Source organism: Trachurus trachurus (assembly GCF_905171665.1).
Source record: "Trachurus trachurus genome assembly, chromosome: 13".
In the NCBI taxonomy this organism is placed as follows: Eukaryota; Metazoa; Chordata; class Actinopteri; order Carangiformes; family Carangidae; genus Trachurus; species Trachurus trachurus.
The window spans coordinates 30,762,181-30,789,405 of NC_139892.1; the positions used below are offsets into that span (position 1 = coordinate 30,762,181).

At 39.7% G+C, this 27,225-nt stretch overlaps 1 protein-coding gene across 1 annotated transcript in view; it reads right to left on the reverse strand.

Annotated features, from left to right (window-relative positions):
- igsf9ba (immunoglobulin superfamily, member 9Ba) overlaps positions 1-27,225 on the reverse strand; it is a gene marked incomplete at both ends in the record, with an annotated part of 62,582 nt that overhangs the window by 11,486 nt on the left and 23,871 nt on the right. Inside the window, 10 exons of the mRNA XM_083984709.1 lie at positions 2,105-2,280; positions 3,752-3,875; positions 5,679-5,829; positions 5,977-6,096; positions 6,192-6,332; positions 7,056-7,198; positions 9,370-9,515; positions 12,256-12,397; positions 16,416-16,533; positions 20,367-20,518. Coding sequence (XP_083840835.1) covers positions 2,105-2,280; positions 3,752-3,875; positions 5,679-5,829; positions 5,977-6,096; positions 6,192-6,332; positions 7,056-7,198; positions 9,370-9,515; positions 12,256-12,397; positions 16,416-16,533; positions 20,367-20,518 — 1,413 coding nt within the window. The remainder of the gene's footprint in view (positions 1-2,104; positions 2,281-3,751; positions 3,876-5,678; positions 5,830-5,976; positions 6,097-6,191; positions 6,333-7,055; positions 7,199-9,369; positions 9,516-12,255; positions 12,398-16,415; positions 16,534-20,366; positions 20,519-27,225) is intronic.

Here is a 27,225-nt window from a genome sequence, read left to right on the forward strand (position 1 = left end):
ACTTAAGTTCCAATATTCTTGTGTTTGGATGATTAAAAACTGACAAGGTTGTTAAAATCTGCTTAACCTGGAGAAAAGGGAATGATTGATCATTTAACCAGTATTTATTTCTCCACTACTATATACGCCGTGTATGATTTTTCACTCACTTCTCTTTCTCTCTTGTTTGGAAAGTAATACACATGACTTAAACATGAATTTGTGGTGCCTTCTCAACGCCTGCTGCCTGGGTTCAAACTAACTGTTTTCATGTCTAAGGCCTTCACAACTAGGTTATCCATTGGTAAACATTTATGTTAATGCACTGGTGTCCGTATTTAAAGAACTTTTTTTTAGATTAGATAAACTTTATTTTACTTTTATTTTATTTTACTGTGTGGAAGTCATAAGTTACGACTACATGGTTTTTCCATTAGGTATCAGTACAATTTTCTTTTTCTTTGTTTCGTACACACAGAGACTTTGGGTGTGCCAAGTGTTCTTCTATGCATTCCTTTATTCAAAACCTCCACTTCTTTGTCCTTTCCGCTGGCACGGTGGGAAATCTAGTCATGCGCTCTTCTCCTTTCATGCCTTTCTTTTTGCTGAGACATTGACTTTAAATACCACACACCTATAATTCAGTTTCCGTTCAGGCAGCAGGCACACAAAGACTGACCTGGCAGCATGCCCTTGAAACATGAGCTGAATTAAAACACACAAGAATCTAAAAGATGCATAATACTTTTCTTTTTCCTTTTAACATCAAAAACACATACAATCATACTAAAATGTGCAGTTCTTAACAACAGCTACATTCAGCTCAGTTGAATGGAAAGCTATTTTTTAATGGATCTTTCTCACAAACATGTTGCCTTGTCAAACACAGGTGGAACTAATAACATTAATAAAAGCCTCTGGTATTGTGTGAGCTGGTTCATTGGTACACCTAAATGTCATTAGTTACACCTGTGCTCTCCCTGCTAGAAGAATTCAAAGATGTTTGCAGTGACAATCTGTTGCATGGCTCGGTGCAATAAAGAGTATCCTCAGAGCTATGTAACAAATATAATCAGATTTAAATTTCAATACATTTTAATGCTTTCCTGACTCATTTTGGGAACTTCTTCACTTTAAGATGCCTGCGTGAATTGGGCACAAAACAGAAAATTTGCATCTTTAATGATTTGTTCTTTTTAAGTCTTGACAGGACACCACACATGGGCTTAACAAGAAGCTGGAAAGGCTTTGATCTATATGCAGATTTTAAAAAGAGCTTTGTGGAGGTGGGGGGAATTTAAGTGATGATGCTAAAGTATGAATCTGATCCAAACATTTGACTTTCTTATGCAGTACTACTTTAACATACCTTCAATGGTATACATTTTAAATATATTTACAATATGTATGTTTTTGAGGGTGAGAGAATACAATAAAAATGGTGATGGTGCTTTCCAAAACTGCTCTACTGTTCATGCATTAACACTCAATCCTCTTTAAAATGTTCCATTTCCTTTACAGATAAAAATGATATATTTTTTATAATTCAGAGGTGGTGAAGAGGTAGAGGTGTGTTTTCTGCCCTGGACAGTATGTGCATGTCATCTGCCTCCATCCAGCAACAACAACCACTATGGATAAGGTGGTACAGTCTGTATGAAGCCTGAGAGGTGAAACCCAGGGCATGAAAAAGACATTAAAATGGTTGCCGCTCCACTTGCTGCCAGTCTTTAAGGTTATTGCTCTGAGCGCACGGCAGTAATTGAAGCCGACCGAGATGAACATTTTTATCATACTGTAAGTCATATCTTCTCTCATCTGTGTTTTGGCCGCTGGACAGTCAGATATTCACTGTGTAAAGAGATTTTAGCGACATAATCAACCTGAAACAATAAAAGTGAATGGGAATAGGGTTGGAAGTGAAGGGAAAATGTCCCCTGCCATCCCCAATGGAAATTTCACCATCGTATACATTAATTTAAACATCACTAGAGGGCAGTATCTTCCACACCGTGTCTGATGATATTCTAAAATTAGACATCGTCTCAGTGCAGCTCAGTGGGTTGATTCTGAAGTCAAGAAGCAGCAAACATGGTTGGAAAAATCTTTGATTAACTGCACCCACCTGCAGTGTTGACTGTCACAACTTCACTGAATGGGCCCGTGCCCAGTTTGTTTTGTGCCAACACACTGAACTGGTACTCTGTCCCAGGCTCCAGCCCTGGCACCACCAACCAGATCTGAGCACCAGAGACTGGCATCGAATGCCAGTCATGAGGACCGAAGTCTATTCTCTTTGACCTGAGAACAGAAGTGAAAGACAGAAAAACTGAGGATTATTTACACCACGATGAAAGGGTAAAACCGCACAACAGTGAATAATGTTCTTACTGCAATTAGTCACGAGACAGTGTTCAGAGAGTGGGTGCTGAAAATGTGCAGTTAATTTTACATTCAAGCACCAAATAGATTTCTCTTCTTTTGTTTTTTCACTCGTCTTTGAAGCATGTCACGGTCTTGCACCAGCCTAATCTCCCTTTTTTGTAGCTAAATTTCTGGGAACTTTCTCATCATTTCTAAAAAATCAATGCTGTTCAGATGATTTTAAAAATTAGGATGTTTCCAAAAAAGGTTTCATAAATAAATATTTCATATAAACTAGGGTGGAAATGGAGAGAGTTATCTCAGTTACTGTATATCTGAGTTTTTAAGAAAAAGGTCTGCTATTCCTTCATAATGTATCGCTTCCTGGGAGGAACCACATAGTTTGGCTCCAAGTGTGGAGAAAATGAACAAAGTTGTGAGTCAATTTTAACCCCAGTGTACATATATTTATTATTCATTCATTTATAATCAGAAAATGTATTTATCATTTTACTATGAACTGAATGTTTGGTTGTATAAATATAACATCTGTAGCTCTCTTGTTATTCTCCACGGTTCCACTCACTAGAAATAACTGGAAGTTGATGAAGTGATCACTTGCAGTTTTACCTGCAATTGCTATGGCAATAAAATTGCTATTTTAAATTCATTTTTATATTCATATTTTTTTGTTGCAAATTGTAACTGTAGCAGTAAATGTTAATCAGCCCATTTATTTTGTGCATTTTACCTCCTTGAGTCAAAACCATCTGTCAGTTATCGATGCAACAATAAAACCTGCTATTCTGTTATTAAATAATAATGTTATTTAATTGTGTCACTGCTATTTAGTTGTGTTAACAATAACAATGCCCCATCCATTATGCGTTGTAAAGTGAAATGTATTAAGCATATTAATGATCTCTTACCAAGGTAATTACAGGGCTCTGACTCACAAATTTGTAGTTTCAACTCCATGCAAAATGTTAGTGTTCATGAGAACTCAGTGGAAATATATTCTCTGTCACTTTCTTCATTTTTCAACATGTGTGCATCTATTATTACCATGATGGACAGTTTCACACACATGGAGAGGTGAAAAAGGCGTATCTTATGCACGATGCTGAGTGGGATGTTACTGCCGCGACACTCCATTACTTTCCCAATACACACTATGAATTATGCACACGCGCATCTACTAAATACCCTGAGAAATAAGCTGTCAAAACAATTCTGCGGTGAGCTACTGATTGAATTTCATATTTTATCATCATCAATGAAGAAGGCAGAAGAAGAAGAAAAAAAACTGCCCCTAATGTACATCAAACTAGGCCGATAACCTCCAGATAGTGTTCCCATATCTGCAGACTGATTGATGATTGATTTGAAGGAGACTAAGAGCACTCACACTGGACCGTACCACACAGAAAAGGTCTGTTCGAAGCCGCCATCATAACCTGGTTCCCAGGACACATTAGCAGAGGTTGTTGAGGGCACTACATGGATATTGCCAGGAGCGTGTGGGCTGGTGCCTGAGTGGTTGATAGAGACAGAGGCGGAAAAAAGGAATAAATTAGTTGATAAGAATACCTTATTATCACTTCATTCATATAACTGGTGAATCTAAGTCAGACTCCAATTCATAATGGTTTGGTTCAAGTCAAATAAAACAAATTATGAGCATTTGTTGCTGTTTTCATTCCCAAAAATGCTGTGCTTGCTTCATGCATCTGCTCTCTGTGGATAATGTCATGCTGGCTGAGGTGGTGACGGGTGTAAGGTCAAGTTCAAGATCTCTGCTCATGCCGCCCATCTAACAGCTGTGCAGAGCGGCCTGAAGCCAGCTACTTCTCACCAAAGGAGAGACCTGAGCGTGGACTGAGGGGCACAGCTGTCTGCGCCGCCCTGTGACACCTGTCAGCTGAGGGCTGCCCACACAGCTGCGCCACACTAGAACCACTCCATAGGCACTGGGGCAATAGGCTACTGGGGCAGGCTCACTGACTTGCTCACATTTAATGGACTACGATTCAACATCTGGGAAATTTGGTTATTCATTTTGTTGCAGAGAGTTAAATGCAAAGACTGGTGCCCTCACATATCTGTAAGTCAAGTATGAAGCTAGGCCATGGGAGATAGGGGCTAGCTTAGAGAAAAGTTAACACAATATATATACTTATAAACTATAAATGGTTTCCTGAACCTCTCTCAACCCTTGTGATTTACTGCTTTTCATAATTGCAATGTGTCCTCAGCCTTGATGAAAAAAGAGGTGAGAAGGCAGAGAAGTTTTAAACTATGTTTTGAGTGAAGTAGGCTCATCTTTTTCAACACAGACACAGAATACTTGATTTTAATTTAGCTAGACTCCTAGGTGGTTTTATTATTTAACAACAACAACTTGGATTTTTTGCACGTCTATTTCTATACAGATTAAACAAATAAGCTTGAGAGGTGTTGCTAGGTAGATTCTTTTTTTCTACCAACAGATCAAAGATAACTGTTTTCCCTAAGCTAATCGGTTGCTGGCATACATTTTTACTAATGTTTGATGTGCGTACTGTAATAGCACAATACGTTTGTGTCTTTGTTTTAATGCAATTGTATAGTCAACATAATTATGATAATTTCCCATAATAATAATAATTATAAGGCAGTACACCTCCATACTGAGGTGAGGTGGTTTTAAAGGGCTTTTATCTGCTCAAAATGGCTGCTATTCCTGCTGTAAAAAATACTTTCACAAGTTAAGCAAGCAAAGGCCATAGTAAATGCTACTATCTGTAACTGTGTGAAGGAACTCTGCAGTTGTAAGGGGTACTTAAAGGCACCATGATTAAAATCTGATCTTCAGAATTTGCATGAACAGAATTAAAGGAGTCTTTCTACAGTTCAGGCCTTGTCGTTTTGCCCTTCACAATGGATTCTCAGTGCATCTGGACCTTCACAGCCCTGTTTAAACTTCATATCCCTGCATGCCTTTGTTGGTGCTTCAGTCAATCAATTTGAGAATAAAAAAAAATGTCCTTGGCCCAATGCCTGAACAGACAAAGGCTGAAGTGACAGGGTTTTAGCAGAGGGTTGGGTAGCACACTGCAGCTACAGATTCGGGCATTAATTTAACTGTCTAAAGCTATTACAGATAAGATCAACTGAAATTTTAATGATGCCCAAGGGGAAATTGGGTAGAGGCATGGGCTTTGCGGGATAAGGGTCATTTTTTCTTCATGCAAATCATGTCAAAGACACAGCAGAGTGTGATCACAATGAGCTCAGAATAACTAAAACAGGTCAGTGGTTGAGGAAGTTGAGAGCACTGTGCAGGTTCTTTGTACCGATGACTAGGATACGCGTGCTGGCAGTGATGCTTGTGACCACATTGGTGGCTACACACTCCCATTCTCCATGGTCTTCCTTGCTGAGGGACAGAAACTGTAAGCTGCCACTGGGTAGGATGTTGTGCTTACTCCTGCTTGGCTTCCCCACCTTCAATGGACACGAAAATCACAGTGACATGGTTAAGAAGTGTCGGCCAAAACACGTTTCAGTACACGGCAGGTAAAATCAGAAAACACAGACACAAGGTGATTTGCTTTCAGGATATTTGCTGTGGCGTGTGTTTGTCTACTACACCTTTCTCCAGGTGATGCTTGGTATATCAGGGTCTCCAGAAGCAGCACAGGGGATTACTAGCTCTCTCCCAGCCTCCTGACGATACTCCCCCCCAGGCCTCACATTAAAGTAAGGGGGATCCTTGATGAGCACACACAAACACACATCATGGAGACCTGTGCTAAAACATGTAGCAACTGAACATCAGACACGAGCAAACACGAGCTGTGAAGTACCTTTAGCACCAAAGTGGCAGGGGGGGACATGCCCATGGTACCCAGGGCGTTGAAAGGCACACAGGTGTAGGTGCCCAGGGAGTCTTCTGTGGCCTCCGCCACCCGGATACTTCCGTCTGGCGTCAGGCTCCAACCGGGGTACTACAAGACAACAAGAGGGCATCTAATACGCTTGATCTCAGGGTCCCTGAAATGTCAAGGCATGATCTAAACACTTTGAAATGCACAAGAAAACAAACAAATTCCACTAAAATCAAAAGAATGATAAGTGAATGTTGACATGGTGCAGAATCGGTGGGTTTAGGGTATTAATTGCTGCAAACTACTATTTTTGCAAAGGACACAAAAATGAAAAAGGTTTTCCGTTAAGCTTTTATCACCCAGTGTACCATTGATGAACTGCTTCTATTATAAAAATGTCACCTAAATACAGAAATGTATTGCGTGTATAGTGGGTTCAAATGAAACTTTAAAAACATTGTGTTTGTAACTTCAAAATCTATAAGTCCAATAATGTAATACATCCTCAAACACTGAACGTTCATAGTCAAATTAATGAAATATGCAATTTGTTTTAAATTGGGTCTGGGAAGTAGTAAGGATTTCAGCAAGACTAGAGGTAGTGGTATGTCCAAATGGTGATTTATTTTGATAAACTGAAGCTATAAAAAGTATAGAGTTCATGATGTTATGTTCAGCAGCACCAAATAAATCACAGCCTAATCATACTGAAAGTGAAATTGTGGCCAATTTTCAAACAGTTTCCACTGAGAAGACATAGAGAACTGCAGGGAAGCAAATCTAAACATGAAAAAACCTGATGTTTTAATATGGGAGGTAAACAACATGCAGAGGCAGACCGACCTTCTCCACTCGGAGAGGATAGCCGTCTTTCTCCCACTTCACTGATGTCACAGGTGGGTTGGCGTCCACCGGGCAGCGGATGATGCCTGGCAGTTTCCGGGGGACGTAGATGATCGAGGGCATGTTGATCACTCGGGCAGGGTCTGGATGTAAAGGTATGTGTTAGATGTTTCTCATGTTGAATATATAATCAATAAAGTCTGAAGCAAATGCTTGATGTCCACTGCATCTAATGTGTAAGGACATTTTACAGCAGAGCAGCGACTCAAAAATCCTCAGACACAGTTTTGGTACATTGTGTCCACTTTTTTTCACCCAAAATGTAGGAGCCCCAGAGGTGTTGTAACCTGTCAGGACTTGACATTCATATAGAAACAAGCCGTGATAGGCCAGAGGAGCTGGGACCTCTTGATGACTATGAGCTATTTGGACAAAATAATTTTTGTTCTCTACTCTGTGGAAGATTCAGAGGTGAGCATGAGATGGGATCTGAAAATACAGCTGTGCAACCGTGTTGAATCTGACAGACTCAACAATGCTGACACTGATAAATCACACTCTTTTTGCATCTCACAAGAAGTGAGTATGACCTAATCTGCACAATGAATGATACCTCCTCTTAATCACAGGCAACATTTAGCATAAAGGTTTAATATGTGGTCAATTGTAATGTTTTGAATTGAAATCATAGCAGGACTATAAAATATGAGCATGTAGGGAACAGCAGAGGAGTAGTTTCAGGGGACTGAATGGAGGAGAAGACAGAGCTGCAGCCAGATGAAGAGTTCTCATGTATCATTGCTGCATGTGCCTGTGCAGTTTGTGCAAGATGCAGTGCTGCATTATCATGGGCTGTTGGATGGTGGGTGGGGCTGACTGGACCGTTACATACAGCTATGTCATATTACTACTATTTTAATTTGCATATAGACCCAATATATCCCTATATTCCTAAGTCCCTATTTCAAGTCTCCTTATTTACTATGGATAATAGAGAAATGTTCATTAACTGGTGTATGACACACTTGTAAGCAGCTATAAGGACATTTTAATTGTTCATTAAATATTTGTCGATAACTTTAATTTCTACCATGAAGACATATTTTGTATTGGTACTGCAGCTTTTATCATTTTGCCGTTAACACAGAGACTCCCACTAATAGGTGTCAACAGGATCAGCCATACGTTACTAAAAGACACTCCTGTTTTCAGCTGTATAATAATGTGCTATAAACCTTTTATTAAATGTTCATAAACTGGTTCTGAATGCTTGATAGGGACACTTTAAAGCAAAATGATAGTGACTACTAAATGAATTTGTCATACCTTTGCATATATAATCTTGATGAAGTTAATAAGCTGGTCATATAAAACTATCCTAAAATCATAAATCAGTGTGAAAAACTGATTCTGTCAGTCAATGTGAGCTAATGTGTTCGATATGTGTTTGATGAGCAAATAGCTGAGGGAACGGAGGCCAGGAATTATTTAATGAATTAACTAATTCTGCTGATTTTTCCCAGACATTTAATTAATGACTCAAATATCTGCTCTACTTTTAGTCCTAGATTAACTTTAGAGTGACTTCATGATGCTTGGTCAATTTGGGAGCAGAATTTGGGTGTTTTGCATGAAGCAGTTCGGACACTGGTTTCATTATGGTCTGCTGTGGCTGTGGCCAGTGATGAAATCAGTGCCTGCAGTGCTGTGAATCCCCCAGCCACCCCATTCCCCCCTCCCCCTCCCCCTCCCCCTCCCTCTCCCCCTTCTCTGTCTCTCTCATACTGTAGCACAGTAATCAATGACCAGCAGCAACTTGGGAGCAAATTAGCAGAACACACAGGGGCTGACGATGAAACGTCAGATGACCAGGAGTGTTGTTTCTCTCTCGTCCATCTCTGCTGATGAAAAGGAAGGTCACTATTTTATTCAGTGGCGGGGGGGAACAGATTTCAAAAGAGGGTAGAAAAAATGGAGTCTGAGGACGAGCCCGTCTGCATCTTTGTGCACAGGAATGAGGCTGGAGTCGCAATAGATGATAATTCAATCACTAAAATCCTTTGAGAGTACGGAAAAACGGCCAGAGAGGCTGAGTCAAAACGGCGAGGGGGGAATCTCTGCTCCGTCTCTGTAACGTCTGACCTTGAAATTCAAGAAGGTTACTTTGCATTACAGTGGCGGAGCAGCGCAGCCAAATAATACAGCAGCCTCCCTCCACCACGAGCAGCCTCCATACTGCTGCTGCTGTTCCCTTCTCCTCGCACAGCTCGCTCCCGCCCCTCCCCCTCCACTTTGTTGCCAGGGTAACACTCACACTGAACAGTCAGGTAGGCCGATGCTGAGGGTGAGATGCCGAGGCTGTTGCTCGGACTGCAGGTGTATTTCCCGGCATCCTCCGGCTTGACCCGGAAGATGATAAGGGTGCCGTCGATGAGGATGCGCACACGGAGCTTCAGATCACTGCAAGAGGACACACACGTTTTGTCACACTGTGTTGCTGGAACACACCAACAGGACAGGACACTAATCTATTTCTTTTTCTTTTCCTTCTTTCTTTCTTTTTTTTTTTTTTTGCTAAATAACTCTGTGGTGCCATAAGAGAGCAGCAGAGAGTCAAACAGCATCCGGCTGTGAGAGGCATCCAGAGAACACAGAGTACAGAGCAAGACATTCAAATAAATCTGCTAATTGTCATAATCACCAAATGGTACATGTTTTCCCGCTTGACACGGTTTGAAATGAAACACACTAATGACGGAGAACTGATTCTGCTGGCTGTGTTTTCTAATGGAGCTGCTCTCCTTTTCCACAGTGAAATCACACAACAGAGGAAATGCTCAAAATGAATGTCTTTAAATGAAAAGGTACAGGAACAGGTTAGAATGCTTATCATTGCACTGATGCCAAACATATTTTTCACAGTGTGCAAATGTATCAATGGCTTACGACTGCTATTTAAACTGAGTGGTTAATGATTTACTAATGATTTATAAAGCCAACAGTTACAACTTAAGTTGAGTCTATTGATTCCAGAGTGAAAACTGAGGGGGTTTATTTTTCTTCACAATTTGCTTCTTATGTAATCAGCACTTGTTTGTATTGGAAATGCTGTGCATTTTGATTATACTAACAAAGGTAATATTTTGAGCACAAAGCGATACATACATATGATACCATACATGTACATTGTCTGTAATAGTGTGTATTATCATTATACAATAGTAATAAAGTGGTGTAAAATGTATTTAATAGGAGTGCTCAAAATACAAAACTAACAATATATTGGTATTGATTTATTTATACAATGTGTGATTAATATAATCCAATGGAAAATAAAACAGTGTTAGTAATAATAATAGTAATAACCGGTGAATATATAAAGAAAGTGCGTTGCTGGGCCTGTATGTATCAAACTGATAAATGGAAAATTTCGAACTTAAAAATCTTTCACTAAGAATTGAAGCAATTGATTACATTACTTACAACTACTTTTAGATTTAAGACAGAGAAGTTTCTCATGTTGATTGGAAACACACTGTAAATGGTTCCAATGCAGTAAGAGGTGCTCACATGATGATGAATAATAGATTAGATGTAGCAACGACCCCAAAACATTCAGCCACAGTCATGAAGAACAATCTCCAGCGACAAGAACAAGAAAGACTCCTGCAACAGATGGTCAGCCCCCACAGAGCCCTGATCTCAGCATCATCATGGAGTCCTTTGATTCATGGCATTTCTGAAAGCATCCTCACTTTACTTTTAGTTTACTTTTAATTTCTCTCAGTTCTGTTTCTGCTGCACAGAACAGGTTGGGGGCTTTTGGAGATACTGAGGATTTCACACAATGAAATTCACTGTTATAAAATAAAATAAAAGCCACGGTTTTCCAGAAGGACAAAACTAAAGTGTGTGGAAAAAAAACACCTTCAACAATATGGCAGGCAAAAGACAAATCCTTGCTGATGTCTTCTCTGAACATACATGTGATTAATCAAGTGATAAATGAAGAGGTTAAAGGTTACTCCTCCACTTAGCTGCAGGTGGAAAGCCTTATTCCTCATACTCATGTATTTGTGTTGCATGTCACACTGTGTGAGGTGAAACTGTGAGACAGCATGACACCAGTTAGAGGCCCAACAGATTATGCGATGAATGCCTGGTTGATTTGTGGCGCCTAAACTGACATTAAACCTTATTCAAAAATGCCGCAATCAAGTTCAACTACTGCTGCCGTTTCATGTCGTATTCTGATTGCTTGGTTTGCATCAGCAGCTACATTGCGAGAGCTTGATCTTAAAGAAATTGACACCTTTCCAAAATCGATCCACAGTGGACAAGTCTCCCAGTGAGATCCTGGACAGACCATTATGGATTCATGAAGGCAGGCACTTATAGCCCAGTGGTCCCTTCACAGTTATCTTGGGTCCTTGGCACCTTTTTAAGTCTATTTCTCAGACATCTGATAGATACAAGCTCTATGCAAGCAAGTTCTATGTAGTTCTCTAAAGTATATCTTACCTATCCTGCAAAAAAACATTTAAAAATTCCAGAGTGACACCCTGAAAGTTGTCTTAAATGAGCCTGGACACTTAAATGGACTTCCTCTGTGAAGGTCCCTCAGAAACTTGTTTTCACTGCCAGTCAAAAAAAGAAAAAAAACATTCACTTGTTCATCCTTCCACTTGTTCTGCCTGTCACTTGCCCGCTGTAAAAAACCCTCTCAGACTCTAAAGACCTGCTCTGGGGAGCCTGCCGAGGTCCTGGCTACGCTTCAGATCATCACTGCATGAGAGGAGCATGATGACACAAGGCCCGAGTCATGTGATGCAGTCCTCAGAGTGCACTAACTCGTCTGGCACGCTCCAGACCGACCCCCGCCAGGCCCACTCTTACTGCCTCCGGGGCCTCAGCAGGACCGGGCGCTCGCACACACACCAATACACACACACCAATACACACACACACACACACACACACACACATATGGTTTATATAAGCACAGATACCAAAAACAGTCACTCCACTGCAAAGATTCTCAGAGACACACAATGTCAAATTGCAAAAACATTGGGATGAAAGCCGAGTGCAGCCCGTGTGGTGGTGAGTTTCAGTGACTGAGCCGTGACCTCATCCACGTGCTTCCCTACGCACAGTTACCGCGGCTACAGTACAGAAGTGAACTCGATCATAACTTTACTTCTTGAAGTAGACGTTATCCTCTTCCCAGAACCAGGTGTAGGTCAGGTTGCCGGGATACGCCTCCGCTTGGCAGGTGAAGAGTGCATTCTGGGATATGTTTACAGTGACGTTTTCAGGTGGTGACACGATGTATGGAGGCCCTGAGAGGAAGAGAGACATGTGTTTTAGCAGCTGTGAGAAGAACTCTGTATGCAGTTTGAACCTGGTTATGACACCTACTGTCTACAATGTCCTTTTAAAATGTGCATAGTTTTGTCTCAGTAATTTACAAGAATAATTTCCAAAAGCCACAAATGGATCTTTGTTTATTGTTTTCTAAAAAAGTAAAAGTAAAAGTAAAAGAGAAGTAGTGAGAATCACCTTGGATTTACCTCATCACTACTAAACCTTGATTGAAAACATCTAGAAAATCTGCAAAAAATTATAATGAAACTATAATTCACATGACTATACACCGCAATAACATTTGTTATTGAATGATGAGGAAACTTTGTATTATATGGTTTTCTTCCAAGATTTGCGGAGTTCTGAAGGTTATATCTTGGTATTAACATAGAGTTTATGACTTGCAGTTGAGTAACGGCACTGTACTTTTTACTCTCCTGTTGATTTTACTCCTTTAAATCATGTTTATGTCTTTTTATATTGAGTTTCATCAATATATTATGACCATATTTTATATGTCAGCACTTTGAATGGCCATGTTGTTGAAAGGTGTGATACAAATGAGCATGTCTGGCCTCAGATGGCTCAGTCAGGTTCACTTAAAATATTTTTTAACAACATATCATAACTTAAAATGTGTTCAACCAAACAGCAGAGAAAACCATTAAAGAGATGAAACATATTATTCAATCATAAAAACCTGTGAAACTACACACAGGACTCCACTGCTTCCACTTTAACAACTTTTTTTGTGAGTGAATGAGAAAGAGCACACACTATGTATTATTTACAATACATCACCACAGTCTGATGTAAAATACAGTGAGCTGCCAGCTATCATAACCTTAATAGTAGTCAGTGTTGAGGCTTAGCGTGCTTCACATTGTAACCTTTTCATCCCCCGAGGTGCTCTAGGTTTGCTCCTAACTCTCAATAAAACAGCAGAAGCCATGAAAGGTAAGCTGTCTTTTATGAGTGGGCCCAGATACAAGCCTCCTGGTTATTTTCCTCTGAGTGTGCACGGCTTTAGACATCGCATGGGACTGCTGACGGCACCATGCGGGCGTCTCACATAACAATTAAAAACAGATCACCGAGTGAGAATCATGACTCCTAAGATATCTGTTTGTTATTGCTCTGGGTATGAGTCCACTCCTAATCATTTCTTCCATTTTATTTCACAGCACTTTTCATGCCAACATTCAGCTGAATTCAACATCAGGAAAAGCGCTTTATTTTTGTGGTAACGCCTCACTCTAGATTTCTGTTGTATTTCGCACATAAAGACGATTTTAGGAGGGAGTAGATGAAGCTGTACAGCATATACATACATGAGCACGTACGCTGGTGTAACACATCTAATACTGCTGCGGCTGAGGCTGAGGCTTCACACATGACAGGTGAGTAGAAGTCTAATTCCACAAACGCACAGACCTCAGTGTCCAGAACAAGGAACCCTGGTGCATTTATTTTTGGAAGTGTCCAATGCTAGATTTATTCTGGTCTCATATGTTCTCTGTGTTTTCCAGTGTATATAAACAAATGACAGTCTCCCCACAGAAACTAGGTTATTTTTGCATCATTTGAACATTGTTTGATAAAAATGAGTAAAAGAAATTCAGGCCGAAAGACGACAATCAACTTTGTTTACCACCGAAAAAACAAGAAAATGTCTTTTTCTAGTCCTCCGAGCCATTCTTTTTGTTTTGTTTTGTCCTTCTTGATTAATTAATTAAACTTTATTCTACTTGGTGCATTTCTTTTGTCCCTGTGTGTAAGTGTCTGTGAGAAAGTGCTTGAGAAAATAACTTTTTTAAGTTTAGGAAGTTTTCTTTTTAAAACTTGCATCTCTGTGGTGTTCTTTCAGTTTGAGGTCGCAGCTTGATGACACTGAGTCACACTCCAGTGAAAACATGTGAAAAAAACAGGCCTTTTTTAGCTCAGTGACGATGCATTTTTCAGATAATCCAAAGGATTTAAATTGTTGATTTAGCTCCAACCATGAAGGAAAGATTAATCCTGGAAATTCAAAATCTCCACATCTAGAAATACAATGGCCAGCAATGACTCTATTATAAACTGTCTCTGTTATTTACAGGGGGGCGGACAAGAATGACTATAGTGCCAATTAAAATCCATTAATACGTCTGACACAATATGTCTTATACGGTATTGATATTACAGCTTCAGTGGTGCTGTGGGGCAAACATGACATTGCAAACTGCTATCTGTGTGTGCTCTCTCCTCTGTCTAACAAACAATGGGCATCCAAAAGAATCTAAATACAATATAAAAATGAGATTAAACATTATTAGCTTTCTCTTGGTTTCCACTGTTGATTTGTCACTTTGGCCTCAGAGAAAATGTGATAACTTTCACAATTCTAAAAAAAAAAAGTTTAATGTTTAAGTATTGGCTGATCAATCAATAATGGAAATAAACCTTAGCTGCAGCCCGAGTAAAACTTTAAATGTTACGTTAAATAATACAATTAACCTAGGCAGGAATAAAAAGTGCAGACAGATAAAAAGTGTAAACAGTGTCTTTTAAACCATACCTACCATATCTTTAATTTCAAAATATTACGTCTGGCTTATCTGAAAAAAGGATATTCTAAAAAATTGTGATATTACAACTTCAAATATGAGCAGTCAGTATTACAAACTACTAATTATACTATGATTTGATGATCTGAAAAAATACATCACATAATCTATTAGGGCTGGGACGATATGTATATATATATATATATGCTTTTCTCCCGATTAAATTCTTCTCCGATTTTTTGGATGGCGATTCGATTTAAATTGCGATTCTACGATATTGCCGATTCTCTCGATTTTTAGTCTGCATTTTTAACATTTATCTGCACACAAATACTGTAGGAGCCTAGAAATTAAAGTGAACTTAAACCCTTTTCAAAACCTGTACTCTCTGTATGTAAAAAAGGCGAACAAATGCACATTGCACAATATTTGAAAAAAATAAAAAAAGTAAATAAAAATTTCTAATTTTTTTTTTTCAAAAAAGAAAATCGATTTTTGAAAAAAAAAAATCGATTTAAAAATCGTCAAAAAAGATATCGCGATATTTATGTGAATCGATTTTTTATCCCAGCCCTATAATCTATTATACTTCATATCATCCAAAACTAGTGTGAACAAGAATTAGAGAAAGATAGTTTTGAGAGCAGTCTTCTTTATGTGGTGCAGTAGCTGAACAGAGCAGTTGTATAATCCTGCCTCCATCTGATGGAGACACAACTGACCACAGACTTCACCTCCACTGCTGCACCGAGCTACAGCGGTTATACTCTTCACAAGGTTACAACACGTGTGCGTTTGCGGTGCGTGCACATACAGTGTTAGTCCCAGCAGCAAGAAAGACACGAGTAATTGCTCCGCTCTGTTTCCACCTACAGAAGTCAAGGATTAAAATAGACCTTACACTACCTCTACCATAAAGGCAAGATGCTCAGTTGCTTGTTAAATACACATGGTTAACTCCCCCCAGCTCTGCTGCATCAGGAGACGGGGAACTGGAGGCTGGTATCACAACCATCTATCTGATCTGTGTCTAGCAGAGAGCCTAGTTAATGGACCGGAGAGAGACAGTGACGTTCTCACAGACAGATCCTGTTGTACACACATGGCTGTGCACAAGAGCACGCACACATGAACACACAGAGGCCCCAGACTGAGCTATTGACTGACTGATACAGACCCAGAAGGTGTGTTACATGCATCAATATGCCACAGAGTTGCATGACTTTGCTTTTAAATGCTACGACCGTAAATGCCTTCAGATAAGTACAAATAAGGAAATGTAAAAGATGTAAATGCAATAAAATGCTGCAGGTACAGTGGAGAGCAGCAAGGTTTTAACATGTTTTTTTTAAATGATTTCAATATCCTTCATGGAAATATATCTATATGAACAGTATTTTGCTAATGCACTGCTCTGTGGTGTGAGCTCATTTGATGGATACTGTACCTTGAACCAACAGACGGGTAGTGTGGAGCACTTCTCCCTGGTCACTGTAGGCTCGGCATGTGTACGCCCCTCTGTCGTCTCTGGTGATGCCAAGGACGGTTAGACTGCCATCATGTACCTGCAGTTACATGTGCAGGAGAAACAGATCAGCATCCAACCTCCTGCACCAAACAGTTAAAATAACATGAGAAACACAAGTGCTGCTGCCATGTTTCATCCAGATCAGATATTTAACAATGTATTGACTAATTAATGATAGGATTGAGAGAGAAAATTGATCAGCAGCAATATTTGGAAATCTAATTTGTTGGTGTCGGCTCCTAAAACATGAATCGTATATGAAATAAAAGTTATTCACCGTTGGTTGGGCATTAAGAAAGAAATACAAGGACAAATGTAAAAGCAGTACTTGAGTCAGGGCAAAAAAAACAACAACTGATTGATAACTGATTATTATTATAATAATCGGCTGTTAATTTCTTCTCAAGTAACTGATGAACTGTTTGTAAAATGTCAGGAAAAAGAGAAAAAATGCTCCACAGCCCAAAGTAATAAAACATCTGTTTGTTATGTTTGAAGCAGCACATCCTCTCATTTTTGAAGGAAAAATTATTTAAATGAATCATCAAAAAAGTTGTTGATTCATTTTCTGTTTTTCAACTAACTGATGAATCAACTAAATGCTTCACCTCTAAATTTAAACGCAGGACTATCTGTAAAATCACACTCTATAAGCTCTTGGTATGTGTTAATGTTGTGTCCTACTTTATAAACTAACTTTGACAAACAGCAACACAGAGTATTGAATGACATGAATTTAAAATAAAGGGGAAAAAAAGAAGTATACAACGCCCCCAGTCTTAAACCAAGTTTGTGATGAGAGACTTGTCTAAAGAAAATACATTAAACCCATAAAAGTCATGAATGTGTCGTGTTTTAATTAACTCCTGGTCTGATTCCTGCATGTGGTAACCGTGGAAACATCCAACTCTGTGTCGCTCTGCGTTTCCAGGCACTGATGAGAACCAATAAATGGTGAAGAAACACATTAACCAAACCTAATAGAAATACCCTCATAAATTATGCAACAGGTTGCGAGAGGCTCTGTCCATTCAAGTCACACACAGCTGTAGTTTGTCCATTCATGCATCTGAGGGAGAATCTGCTTCGCCTGCAGAATTATTCCCATTATCTGTCTCTCAGATGTTTTACAGCCAAAAGATGGTACAAGTAGATCAACCCAAGCAACATTTAACTTGTGTCAGTCTGTTGGCAAACTGTATCATCCTCACTCGAATTGTCTATCACACTTTGTGTAGCACTGCTACAACACGTGTGGTGAGCTGAGAGCTTGGGGTGTAAACTAAACATTGATGTGTTGTGAAGCATCAATTCCAGGCCTGGAAACCCATTTGCATTGATTAAAAAAGTTGGAAGAGATTAAATCAACTAGAAATTGATTAAAATAGTCTTTATTGTAATCACACACCACTCTCTCGCTGATATGGCATCTTTCCTTCACGTACCAGTGACTTATACTTATCTGCTGGTTAGGCCTTAAGAATAAATGCTGTTTTTGGTGACAGCGTCTCTCTGAGCTGTCATGTGTTTGATCACTCTTTACACAGACTTCATAGATGTTGAGACACTGAGTCCTAGTAACTCTACACAATGTGTCCCCTTTAAAAACTGCCTCACATTCTCCTCAAACACAGCTTTTATGCTACTTTTTTTAATGTTTCACTGAATCTATTCAACTCAAACACAGACAACTATGCAGTTTCTTATAATATGATATACATAATGGTCATGATCTGGTCTGATCCAATACTTTTTTTCTGCCAGAGCTGAACCTGGTGCAAGGTGAGGGTGAGAGGATTTAAGAAAAGGAGGAGCAGGAGGAAGAGGAGGAGGAAGACTGCAGTAGACAGAAACAGATGGAGGATAGGTGAGGCACGACATGAAGGCAGAATCTCAATTTCTGTCACACGCATTTCACTGACACATCCAGACAGACCAACAATGGGTACAAAAACAGCAGGAGCTCGCTGTTGTTTTCCTGCTTGCATTTTTTTTTTTTGAGTGCACTTTGAAGGAGACCCTTATAATCCCACCTAGCTTCGTGTCATGTCTCCTGCGCAACTGCTTTATTTAATATCACCGCTTTGTAGCTGCAGCTCTGTGCATGTGAGACAAAAAAGTAATGAAGTAAAGAGAGGAGGATGAGGATTCCTCACCCTGTCTATCACATTCCCCCCTTTCTCCATGACGTCTCCATGGATCTGAGCATGCGGGTGAGCAAACAGACCCTCATGCTCGCTCTCTCTCCCTCTCTCTCGCACACACACACACACACGCGCACACACAGGGGCACACAGCTCTCTTCTCACCACAGGAAGGAGCTTTCCCAAGTCTTTGCTTGAACATCCACAGAGACCTGGAAAATGGACGAGGAAAGCTGCTAAATGCACTGCTTCTTCGTATTATTTGTACGTAACGATGAAGCTAGTGCAGCATGGCATTCGGCTCTCACTAGCGATTTTCGTTTTTAGCGTAACACTCATATTAGAACTAATGTAATATTGATGCAGGAGAAGGAGATTAATAATGCATCAGAATGTTGTCTAATCATTTACTGAAGGGATGGTATTGAAAAGAGAGGCGGCAGAGATCGTGGAGCAAAAAGGATGGAATAGAAGGAAAAAAAAAAAGGGAAGAGGCCGTTAACAGACACTCCTGTATGCTCCTGTCACTTCCTGTTCACTGTATCACATGAGGCAGCTGTAAAGAGTTGATAGCGCCTGCAGCAGACTGCCACATCAGTGACATAGGAGAATGTGAAGACACAGAAAAGGAGGGAGGCATCCTCCTTTCAAAAAGTTCCAAACACAATCAATTAAAAAACAGCGTAAAAAACACAATCTCAATGTTCTTGTTGTCTTTATATGTTCAGATAATTCCTGTTTATTTTATAATGAGCTGCTGTGATTTAGTTTACTGCTCATTTCGGCCCCCGACTCATCTACTTCTAACTCCTACATTTGCTAGAGTGACTCCTGACAATTCCCAAGGTGTGAACTTGTTGTATTGTAGCTGTCAGCCGCACACGTAGGTGGCGGGAGCACTTGCGATGTATCTGGAGCGCAAGAGAGCAAGAGTTTCCCCACTTGAGATGAAAGTGACATTTGCACCTTTTAGTCAAGATGCAACGTCCTGTGGCTGCAGCGCATCACCGTCAGCCAAAACTTCAGTCTGAGTCATCTGTAATGGAGCGGCGTGTGAAATGTCTTTGATCCTGTGCGACTAACACCTCAAAACTGATGTTTTATTGTTGATGGTTTATGTAGCTGAGACTTCTTCTTCTTCTTTTCTTTTTTTTTTGCTGCTATCAAGCCACACTGTGGCTGTGCCAGAAATAACTTGTCATGACATCAGGCTGTCGACGTTTGGGAGTTTATCCATGGGAATAAAAATCAGGCATCACCAGACAACAAAAAGAGCTGAGAAATGTGAGGCGCGTTGCCAGTAGCTGTTCTTAACGTATTTTTAAGTGATTCAGCATGTATTTTTATTCTCGCTGAAGACATTACAGAGAAGCAGGAAGAGTGACACTGTTATTGGGCTGCTTCTCAGATTGTGATCCTAATTTACCAAACGTCTGCAGCTGGGACACACAATATGTTTCAAAATATATCATCACATTATTCTTCTATCATAAACTGAGGTCTCAGAATAAGTTTTAAAGACCAATTTACAGAAGTGTTATTACAAAAAGTGGACATTTCTGCAACAGAGCAACATAATAATCTGCTATTTTCCTGAGTGAGATAGAGCCCATTACATACTTTCAGTACAGATGGACTCACTGGATGACACCATCTGTGCAAAAGCCCTGCTTCTATTTTTGTACACAGTCATAAATCAGAATTATGGCCATTGTGTTTTTCTTACTGAATATTTAGCGTTGGTTGCAAGCTCCTCCCCTTCCCTCAGCCAGCTGATGATTGGTTTTGGATTTCCCTGGGCAGAGCAGCTTAGCAGAGTGCTCCCCCCTTCCTTCGCCTCCACATATTGTGGTGGCGTCGCTGTAAATGAAGGTGGAGCTGTGGAGAAAGGGACAGAGCAATAGTTGTCTTTATAACAGAGAGTTGATCAAAAAAAATCCAACAGTAACAAAATCATTAACCTGCATTCAAATGTCCTGCTATGTTTCACATTCATTCCCAAATCCAGATCATGTGTCTGTTTTCATACACAGGATATTGCTGATTAGCTAATTTTAGCATGATAACAGCCTGATGCTGATGAACACTGTTAAAGCAGAAGTAAGTGATATATTTGTGTTAATATAAGTCTTAAATAGTTATATCTTCTGACAGCAATCACTTACATAGAGTGTTTGAACCGAAACACGGGTCTCTCAGTCCCTCTGCTCTGCTCTGAGTCGAGGAGAAAACATTTATCGTATCCTACAGTTTTTATCCAATGAGGAGAGAGAACGGCATGCAGGGCTGTGTGTGCAGCCAAGGAACGCCGTGAATGTGGTGACGTAGCGACGAGGACTGTTATGGTGCGTTCAAGGAAACTTGTTTTTTCCGACCTGTAAAGTCGTACCAGTTCGATCTGGTACATAGACTGTACAAAAAGACGTACTGGTACGAGTTCACCGGTCGGAAGTTACGAGTGGCCGTTATAGTGCACTTTCACCGGTAAAACAGGTCGGAAAAACACGAGTGGGTTGCCTGGAACGCTACAAAGTCGTAAGTTGTGACTTGAAGCTGTAATTTATGATTTCAAAAGCCTGCCTGGAACGCAGCATTAGCGAAAACGACCGGATCACTCACTTCTGCTTTAACACGGTACCTGCAAAAAAAAAAATCAGCATGTTAGCATTGTGAGCATTTCAGCATGCTGAGGTTAGCACTTAGCTCAAAGCACTGCTCTGCTAATGTGTATTGTCCCACAGAGATGAAAGTCCAAGTCAGAATGAAATGGCAGTGAAAATGTTAAAATGTTCAGTTTGTTTTGAAGATGTATAAGACTGTGTTGACATTGATTTATCAGTCATTAAGAAGGCTGCAGTTTATGGTGTTGTTGAATTATGTTTATCCATTTATTAAGTTTAAAACGTTTTTTATTTGTTGTTTATTTGTCCTGGGGTCCACATTTAAAACCAGTACATTTAAACATACATCTACAATCACAACACAGTAGCCGCTCTTTTCTGTGTTGTGTTAAATAGTGAAAGGTGCTTTCCACACTTTGTCAACCACATTTGTATCAGTGAGGTTAGAGGAAACACTGTAAACTCCCCAAACTGTATCAAATCTGTCCCATACTGTACAGGGACAATCGCCCCTACAAGTGGGACATTGTGCATTAGAGGGATGAGGACAGTATCTTAAAGGTGATGCTAGCTGGACAGTGGCAATGTACCAACCTGCCTTTTCCTATTCAAAACCAAAGGAAACCACTTAGCCACATCAGTGCATTTCCACCTGATGTTTCAGAGTTCTTCACCACCCACTGCAGGCCAATAAACTGTAGCTCCCTCAACCAGCTGCTTTCACCCCTTCAACATAATATTTTGATTATGAATAGTGGCACTTTAGTTAAAGAGAAAAAAGGTGCTGCTATTACAACTGGGTCACCGCTTGCCGCTGGGAGTGTTGCTATGCTTCAGACTGCACACAAACACCTGGTATGGAGTAAACAAATGGTCCAATTAGCACATTTAGACATCTGCCTGTCCATACTGCCCTCTCACTTCCCTGGCACTCATTACATTATATGATACAGTAGATTAATGGAGATACTAATAAAATGCATGACTGGTTTATGTATCCCTAGCTAATGTAGTTGATTGGTCAACGGCTGAAGTAAAGGGATTCTGATGCATCATTTCAGTTATTAAGAAGCAACCAACCATGTGCGGTTGTTTCACTACAAGTTTGTGCTTTTAATTTTGAGATGTACTTAACACATTCTCATTGGGAGATTTACGTTGCAGCTACGTACATTTACATACTGTAAGTACAACTTAGTACTTGTTTTTTCCATTTTCTGCTACTCGATACTGCAGAGGGAAATATTATACTTTCATTCCACTATTCCAATCCTTGAACTTGAACACTGGAGCATCATTTTGCATATGAAGAACTCTTACTTTTTATTATATAATGTTTTGTGCATTTTACATTTCTATTTCACAGTAAAAGTGGGGAATGACAGGAAACATGGGCTGAAGAGTAGGTTTTTTAAATTGTGATACTCATTGGTGGAAGAAATACTCAGATATTTTCCTTAAAGCAGAAGTAAGCGATCCGGTCGTTTTGGCTAACTTCTTGTCAGCCGATGGAGTTAGCAGTCCCCGCCGTCGTGACTCGTCCCTACGTCACCACATTCACGCGCATCCCTTGGCTGCACACACAGAGAGGACCGCCCCTTTATGCCGTTCTCTCTCCTCATTGGATAAAGGTTGTAGGATACAAGGAAAGTTTTCTCCTCGGCTTACAGCAGAGCAGAGTGACTGACAGACCCGTGTTTCGGACCAAACACTCTATACAAGTGATTGCCGTCGGAAGATATAACTATTTAAGACTTATATTAACACAAATATTCCGCTTACTTCTGCTTAAATAAAGGTAGCACTATCACAACATAGTAGAAATAATCTGTTAAATTATGTAAAGAAGGCAGAAAGGTATTAGAATCAAAACAGACAAAAAATAATAAAAGTAAAAGTAACATGTTTTATCATAATGTAGAATGGCCTATTCAAAAACAATTCATATCATGTGACCAGATTATAATATTTCATACACTAATGGTGTATTTACACATTACTGTTACTTTACCTTGTCCTCATCCATAACAATACATGATAATTTGTAGATTATTTTCAATTATTTATCAAAATTTGTGATTTAAAACTAAAGCTGCTGAATAAATGTAGACAATTAAAATAGTAAAGTAGACGTAAAAGTTACTTTCCACAAGGGTCTGAGTACATCTTCCACCACTTTAAGTGCTCTTATTAGTTTTTACTCCCAATTAAGATTTTACACAAGGGAATGAGCGTCAGTTGACAGGAAATAGGTGGCACACATGGCAGTGACAGCAGCAGGTACATTGGTCAACCTGGGAGTTGTTTCGCACCATCAGGTACAGCTCGTCACAGAACAAGTGTCACTATCGCTGGGAAACCTGGGAGTTGCTCTACAAAAAAGTAAGATGAGCATGAAATTCTCGCCCTACTTACTGCGGCTCTTCATCAATTATATACATTAGATAATGTTTGAAGATCCCACACTCCCACTGATCTTCTCTGCAGACCACCACACACAACGTCCTCCTTTTCTTTTATGGTGGGATCAGGCTAGAGGACACTGTCTTTTAGGATGGTCATCCACGTTTGTTTTATTCAATGGCACTTCTATATACATTGTTGCCTATAAAGTTGGAATAATTTTGTTTTCAGACACATTCCTCTTTTTATTCCCATGTGGTTTAATTTTCACAGTGATATGAATAAGATCAATACATTTGAACAGTTTTGACACTTTATCAAGAACAAATCACATTGTCACAATCATTTCATGAGAAGAGCTAAAAAAAAAGAAAAATGATTCCAATTTTATGGGCGGAATTTTTTTAAACGGATTTTCCTTTTGACTTCAGTGTTAATGTGAACAGTGTTATAGCTCAGAAATGCATTAGCTTCGGTAACATTGTTAAGTGACAATAAGCTAGTGTTTGTTATAATGCACTGTAGTTGTTGAGCTGAACATCTGAATACTGAGTATAAGATAAATGCTCAATCAAGTTCTCACAATGAAATAAAAAAGGTGTGGTCATTGTGTGTGCACGACTGTTTGCACCTCATCATCTCTATTTACCACACCTCACATCCTTCAGTTTGGGCCTTTACTGGGTTGATACTGTGTATAGTGTGAAAACTAACTATACTAGTATACTATTTAACATATTTGACACTATAATAATTATTTTTTGTTGAATTAAAAAAGAAAAAAGTGTTAGTTTGCATTCACAGGCCACACATGAGTTCCTAATGGCATGGCATTTCAGTCCATGTGAGCACGTGAGCATTATTTATATTTGTACCTTGGGGTCCCATACGGTCCTGAGGGTGATTGTTCACACAGACTCTACTTGGTGCCACATTGGGCCCATTAGTGACTGACAAGGGCAGACATACACAGGGAATATACAGAGCTGTGGGACAAATGAGCTGGCATTTGGTCCCCAACTGGGTCAACCAAATGGGACCTAAATGTCAGACCATCGCTAACTCAGTGACACAGTGGCAGGGTCTAATTTTTATTTCTTTTCACTGTAGATGGTATACTTTTTGATCTCTGAAAAGCCTGCTCATGCTTGAAAAGCAAAGAGAAGGAAGAGCAGGGGAGACAAGACTAAAGAGGAGAGGAGGAGATGGAGGGAGGGCAGAGACACAGAGAGAGAGTAGCCTTAGTGTCTTTTTCGGGCACAAGGCCTTGCCATCTGACACCTGCCACTGAGTGGGCATGAATTCCCTGTCCGCTTGGCAGGAAGTGAAGGCCAGCAAACAGGAACTCAAAGGAGGAGTGTATGCAAATACCAACGGCCAAAGGAAATGGGTGCCCTTAGTGTCTGTGTGGAGGCCAGACGAAAATGGCACCTGCTTCCCTCACAGACAGCCATTTAGAGGACAACAGTAGCATAAAGTCTTCATAATATTTCCCCTGTTAGATGTCTAGACACTGGAACAACTGCTGCTTTTGATATTTCCATGAATGTCTGTCCTTTATTCAAATGACAACCCACCCCCAGAAAAAACCCAAATATTTGCAGCAGTTAAATTTCTCCAGTACATGGATGGTGCTAAGTCTCTTTAGCTACACACGTTAAATACATGAGGTCATGTAAAATGCCACGATTTAAAATGCCAAATATTATATGACATTCAGGGATATTATTAGTTCTGCTACAGCCCGCAGAGCTCAGTTTCTGTTGAAAGGCCTGACAGGAGTGGAGAGGGAAGGAGCGAGGGAGGGGTTGAAGTTAAGAGTGAATACTGATGAGGAAAGCTACAGAGATGCAGTATGCCTACACAACAAGACATTCATACACATACATACACACACCCACGCCCCCACACCCACAGACGTTCACAGACTCCAAACATCACGCAAGTGTGCAGGTGACACTAGGCGGCAGATTACGACCTATTCACTCTTCAACTGCAACTTCAACCAGCAGAGAGAAATCTCATTTAGGCACATACAAACATGCACAATGAGACGCTGCCATGTGAATGTTGATGTAATGCGCTATACCCAGAACAAAAGTGCAAAAAGTCATTTGTAGTGTGTAACATAGGAACGCACCCCGACACACAAATAAACACAAAAGAAAACATTATGTTCTGCATTGATAATAACCATTTACGGTATACAGATCAGCATTTTTTATTCCAAAGTGATTATGTGGTGCAATGGACTTTATAAATGGTTCTTTACACTGTATTTTGCATACAGTGCGTGGTAATCATTATTCAAATATGAGAATTGCATCCATTACGAAACATATGCATGATCAAATCGAATATGCATGAGTTTCACACAGCGCTCATAAGTTCACAGACCAAAAATATACATGTGAATGAGCTTGACAGGACGTTGCTCGCAAAGTCTCTCTCTAACAACACAGAGGATTACAGCTTTCTGAAGCTGGAGACCTGTGAAGCTTTAACACAAAGAAAATCAACACTTTTGACCTTAAAGAAATATTCTAGCATTCATTTTAACCAGGTACTTTGAATACTAATTGAGAAATGCAGAGGAATGCAACAATACCACAAAATTAAACTTCCTATAGGTGCATTTACTTTACTGCACCATGCGTCCGCAGACACCGAGGATTTATTCAATTACATCTACTGCCAAACATATGAAACAGCTTAATATAATATCTGTCTAAAAAGCATTCCTCATATGAAACAGATACAGGGCTCAGAGAGTAAAACACAAAGACATCAGTGTCTCCGGAGCTCTGCAACAATGTGAAGACAGACTTCATGCAGGATTCTCTAAGCCACTGGGGCATTCCTGGGAAATGCAAAGGTGCAGATTTTTTTTCCGCCTGGTCATCACTTTGATAGCTCTCAGACTATCACAGACGATCCCTGCCGGAACCGCCTTAAACAGGCCATAATCAATCCTCTTCTAACCAGCCTCTCAGCCCGTTTTACTCCCGGACTTTTTTTTGCAAAAGAGCTGCAGGAATGATCCAAATCACTGTCCTGATAAAAAAACTTGCCATCAGTGAGTCTGTCACTGCAGTCAAAGTCCAGTGAAGACAAGACCTGACCTTTTGCTTTCTAAGTGTGGCAGTGGGAAGTATGATTTAAGATATTTGTAAATGTAAAAATATTCAAAGCAAAGCAAAGGGGAGAAAATTAATTGATTAAATATATAATTTATCAAGTAAAAATTGTGAAAAATCTAAATTTCCCATTGATTAGTGGTGAAGTTGAATTCACAAAGAAAAAAGCAAATTTCCACATTCGTGAAGAAATGTGAATCATTTTTGGACTGTTCACTGATCAATTCATCAATTTGATATAAAACTCTGAAGAAAAGGTGTTCATTTAAGGGTCCCAAAAATCTAAGTTACAATTGCAGACTAAAAACAAAAGCTGAAATGATAAACACACATTAAATATACCAGTGTAGAAAAAAGTATAGATTGCATGTCTTTAAAGGCTTTCAAAAGTACAGGAAAATGTATGTAAATGTAAAAGTTCCAA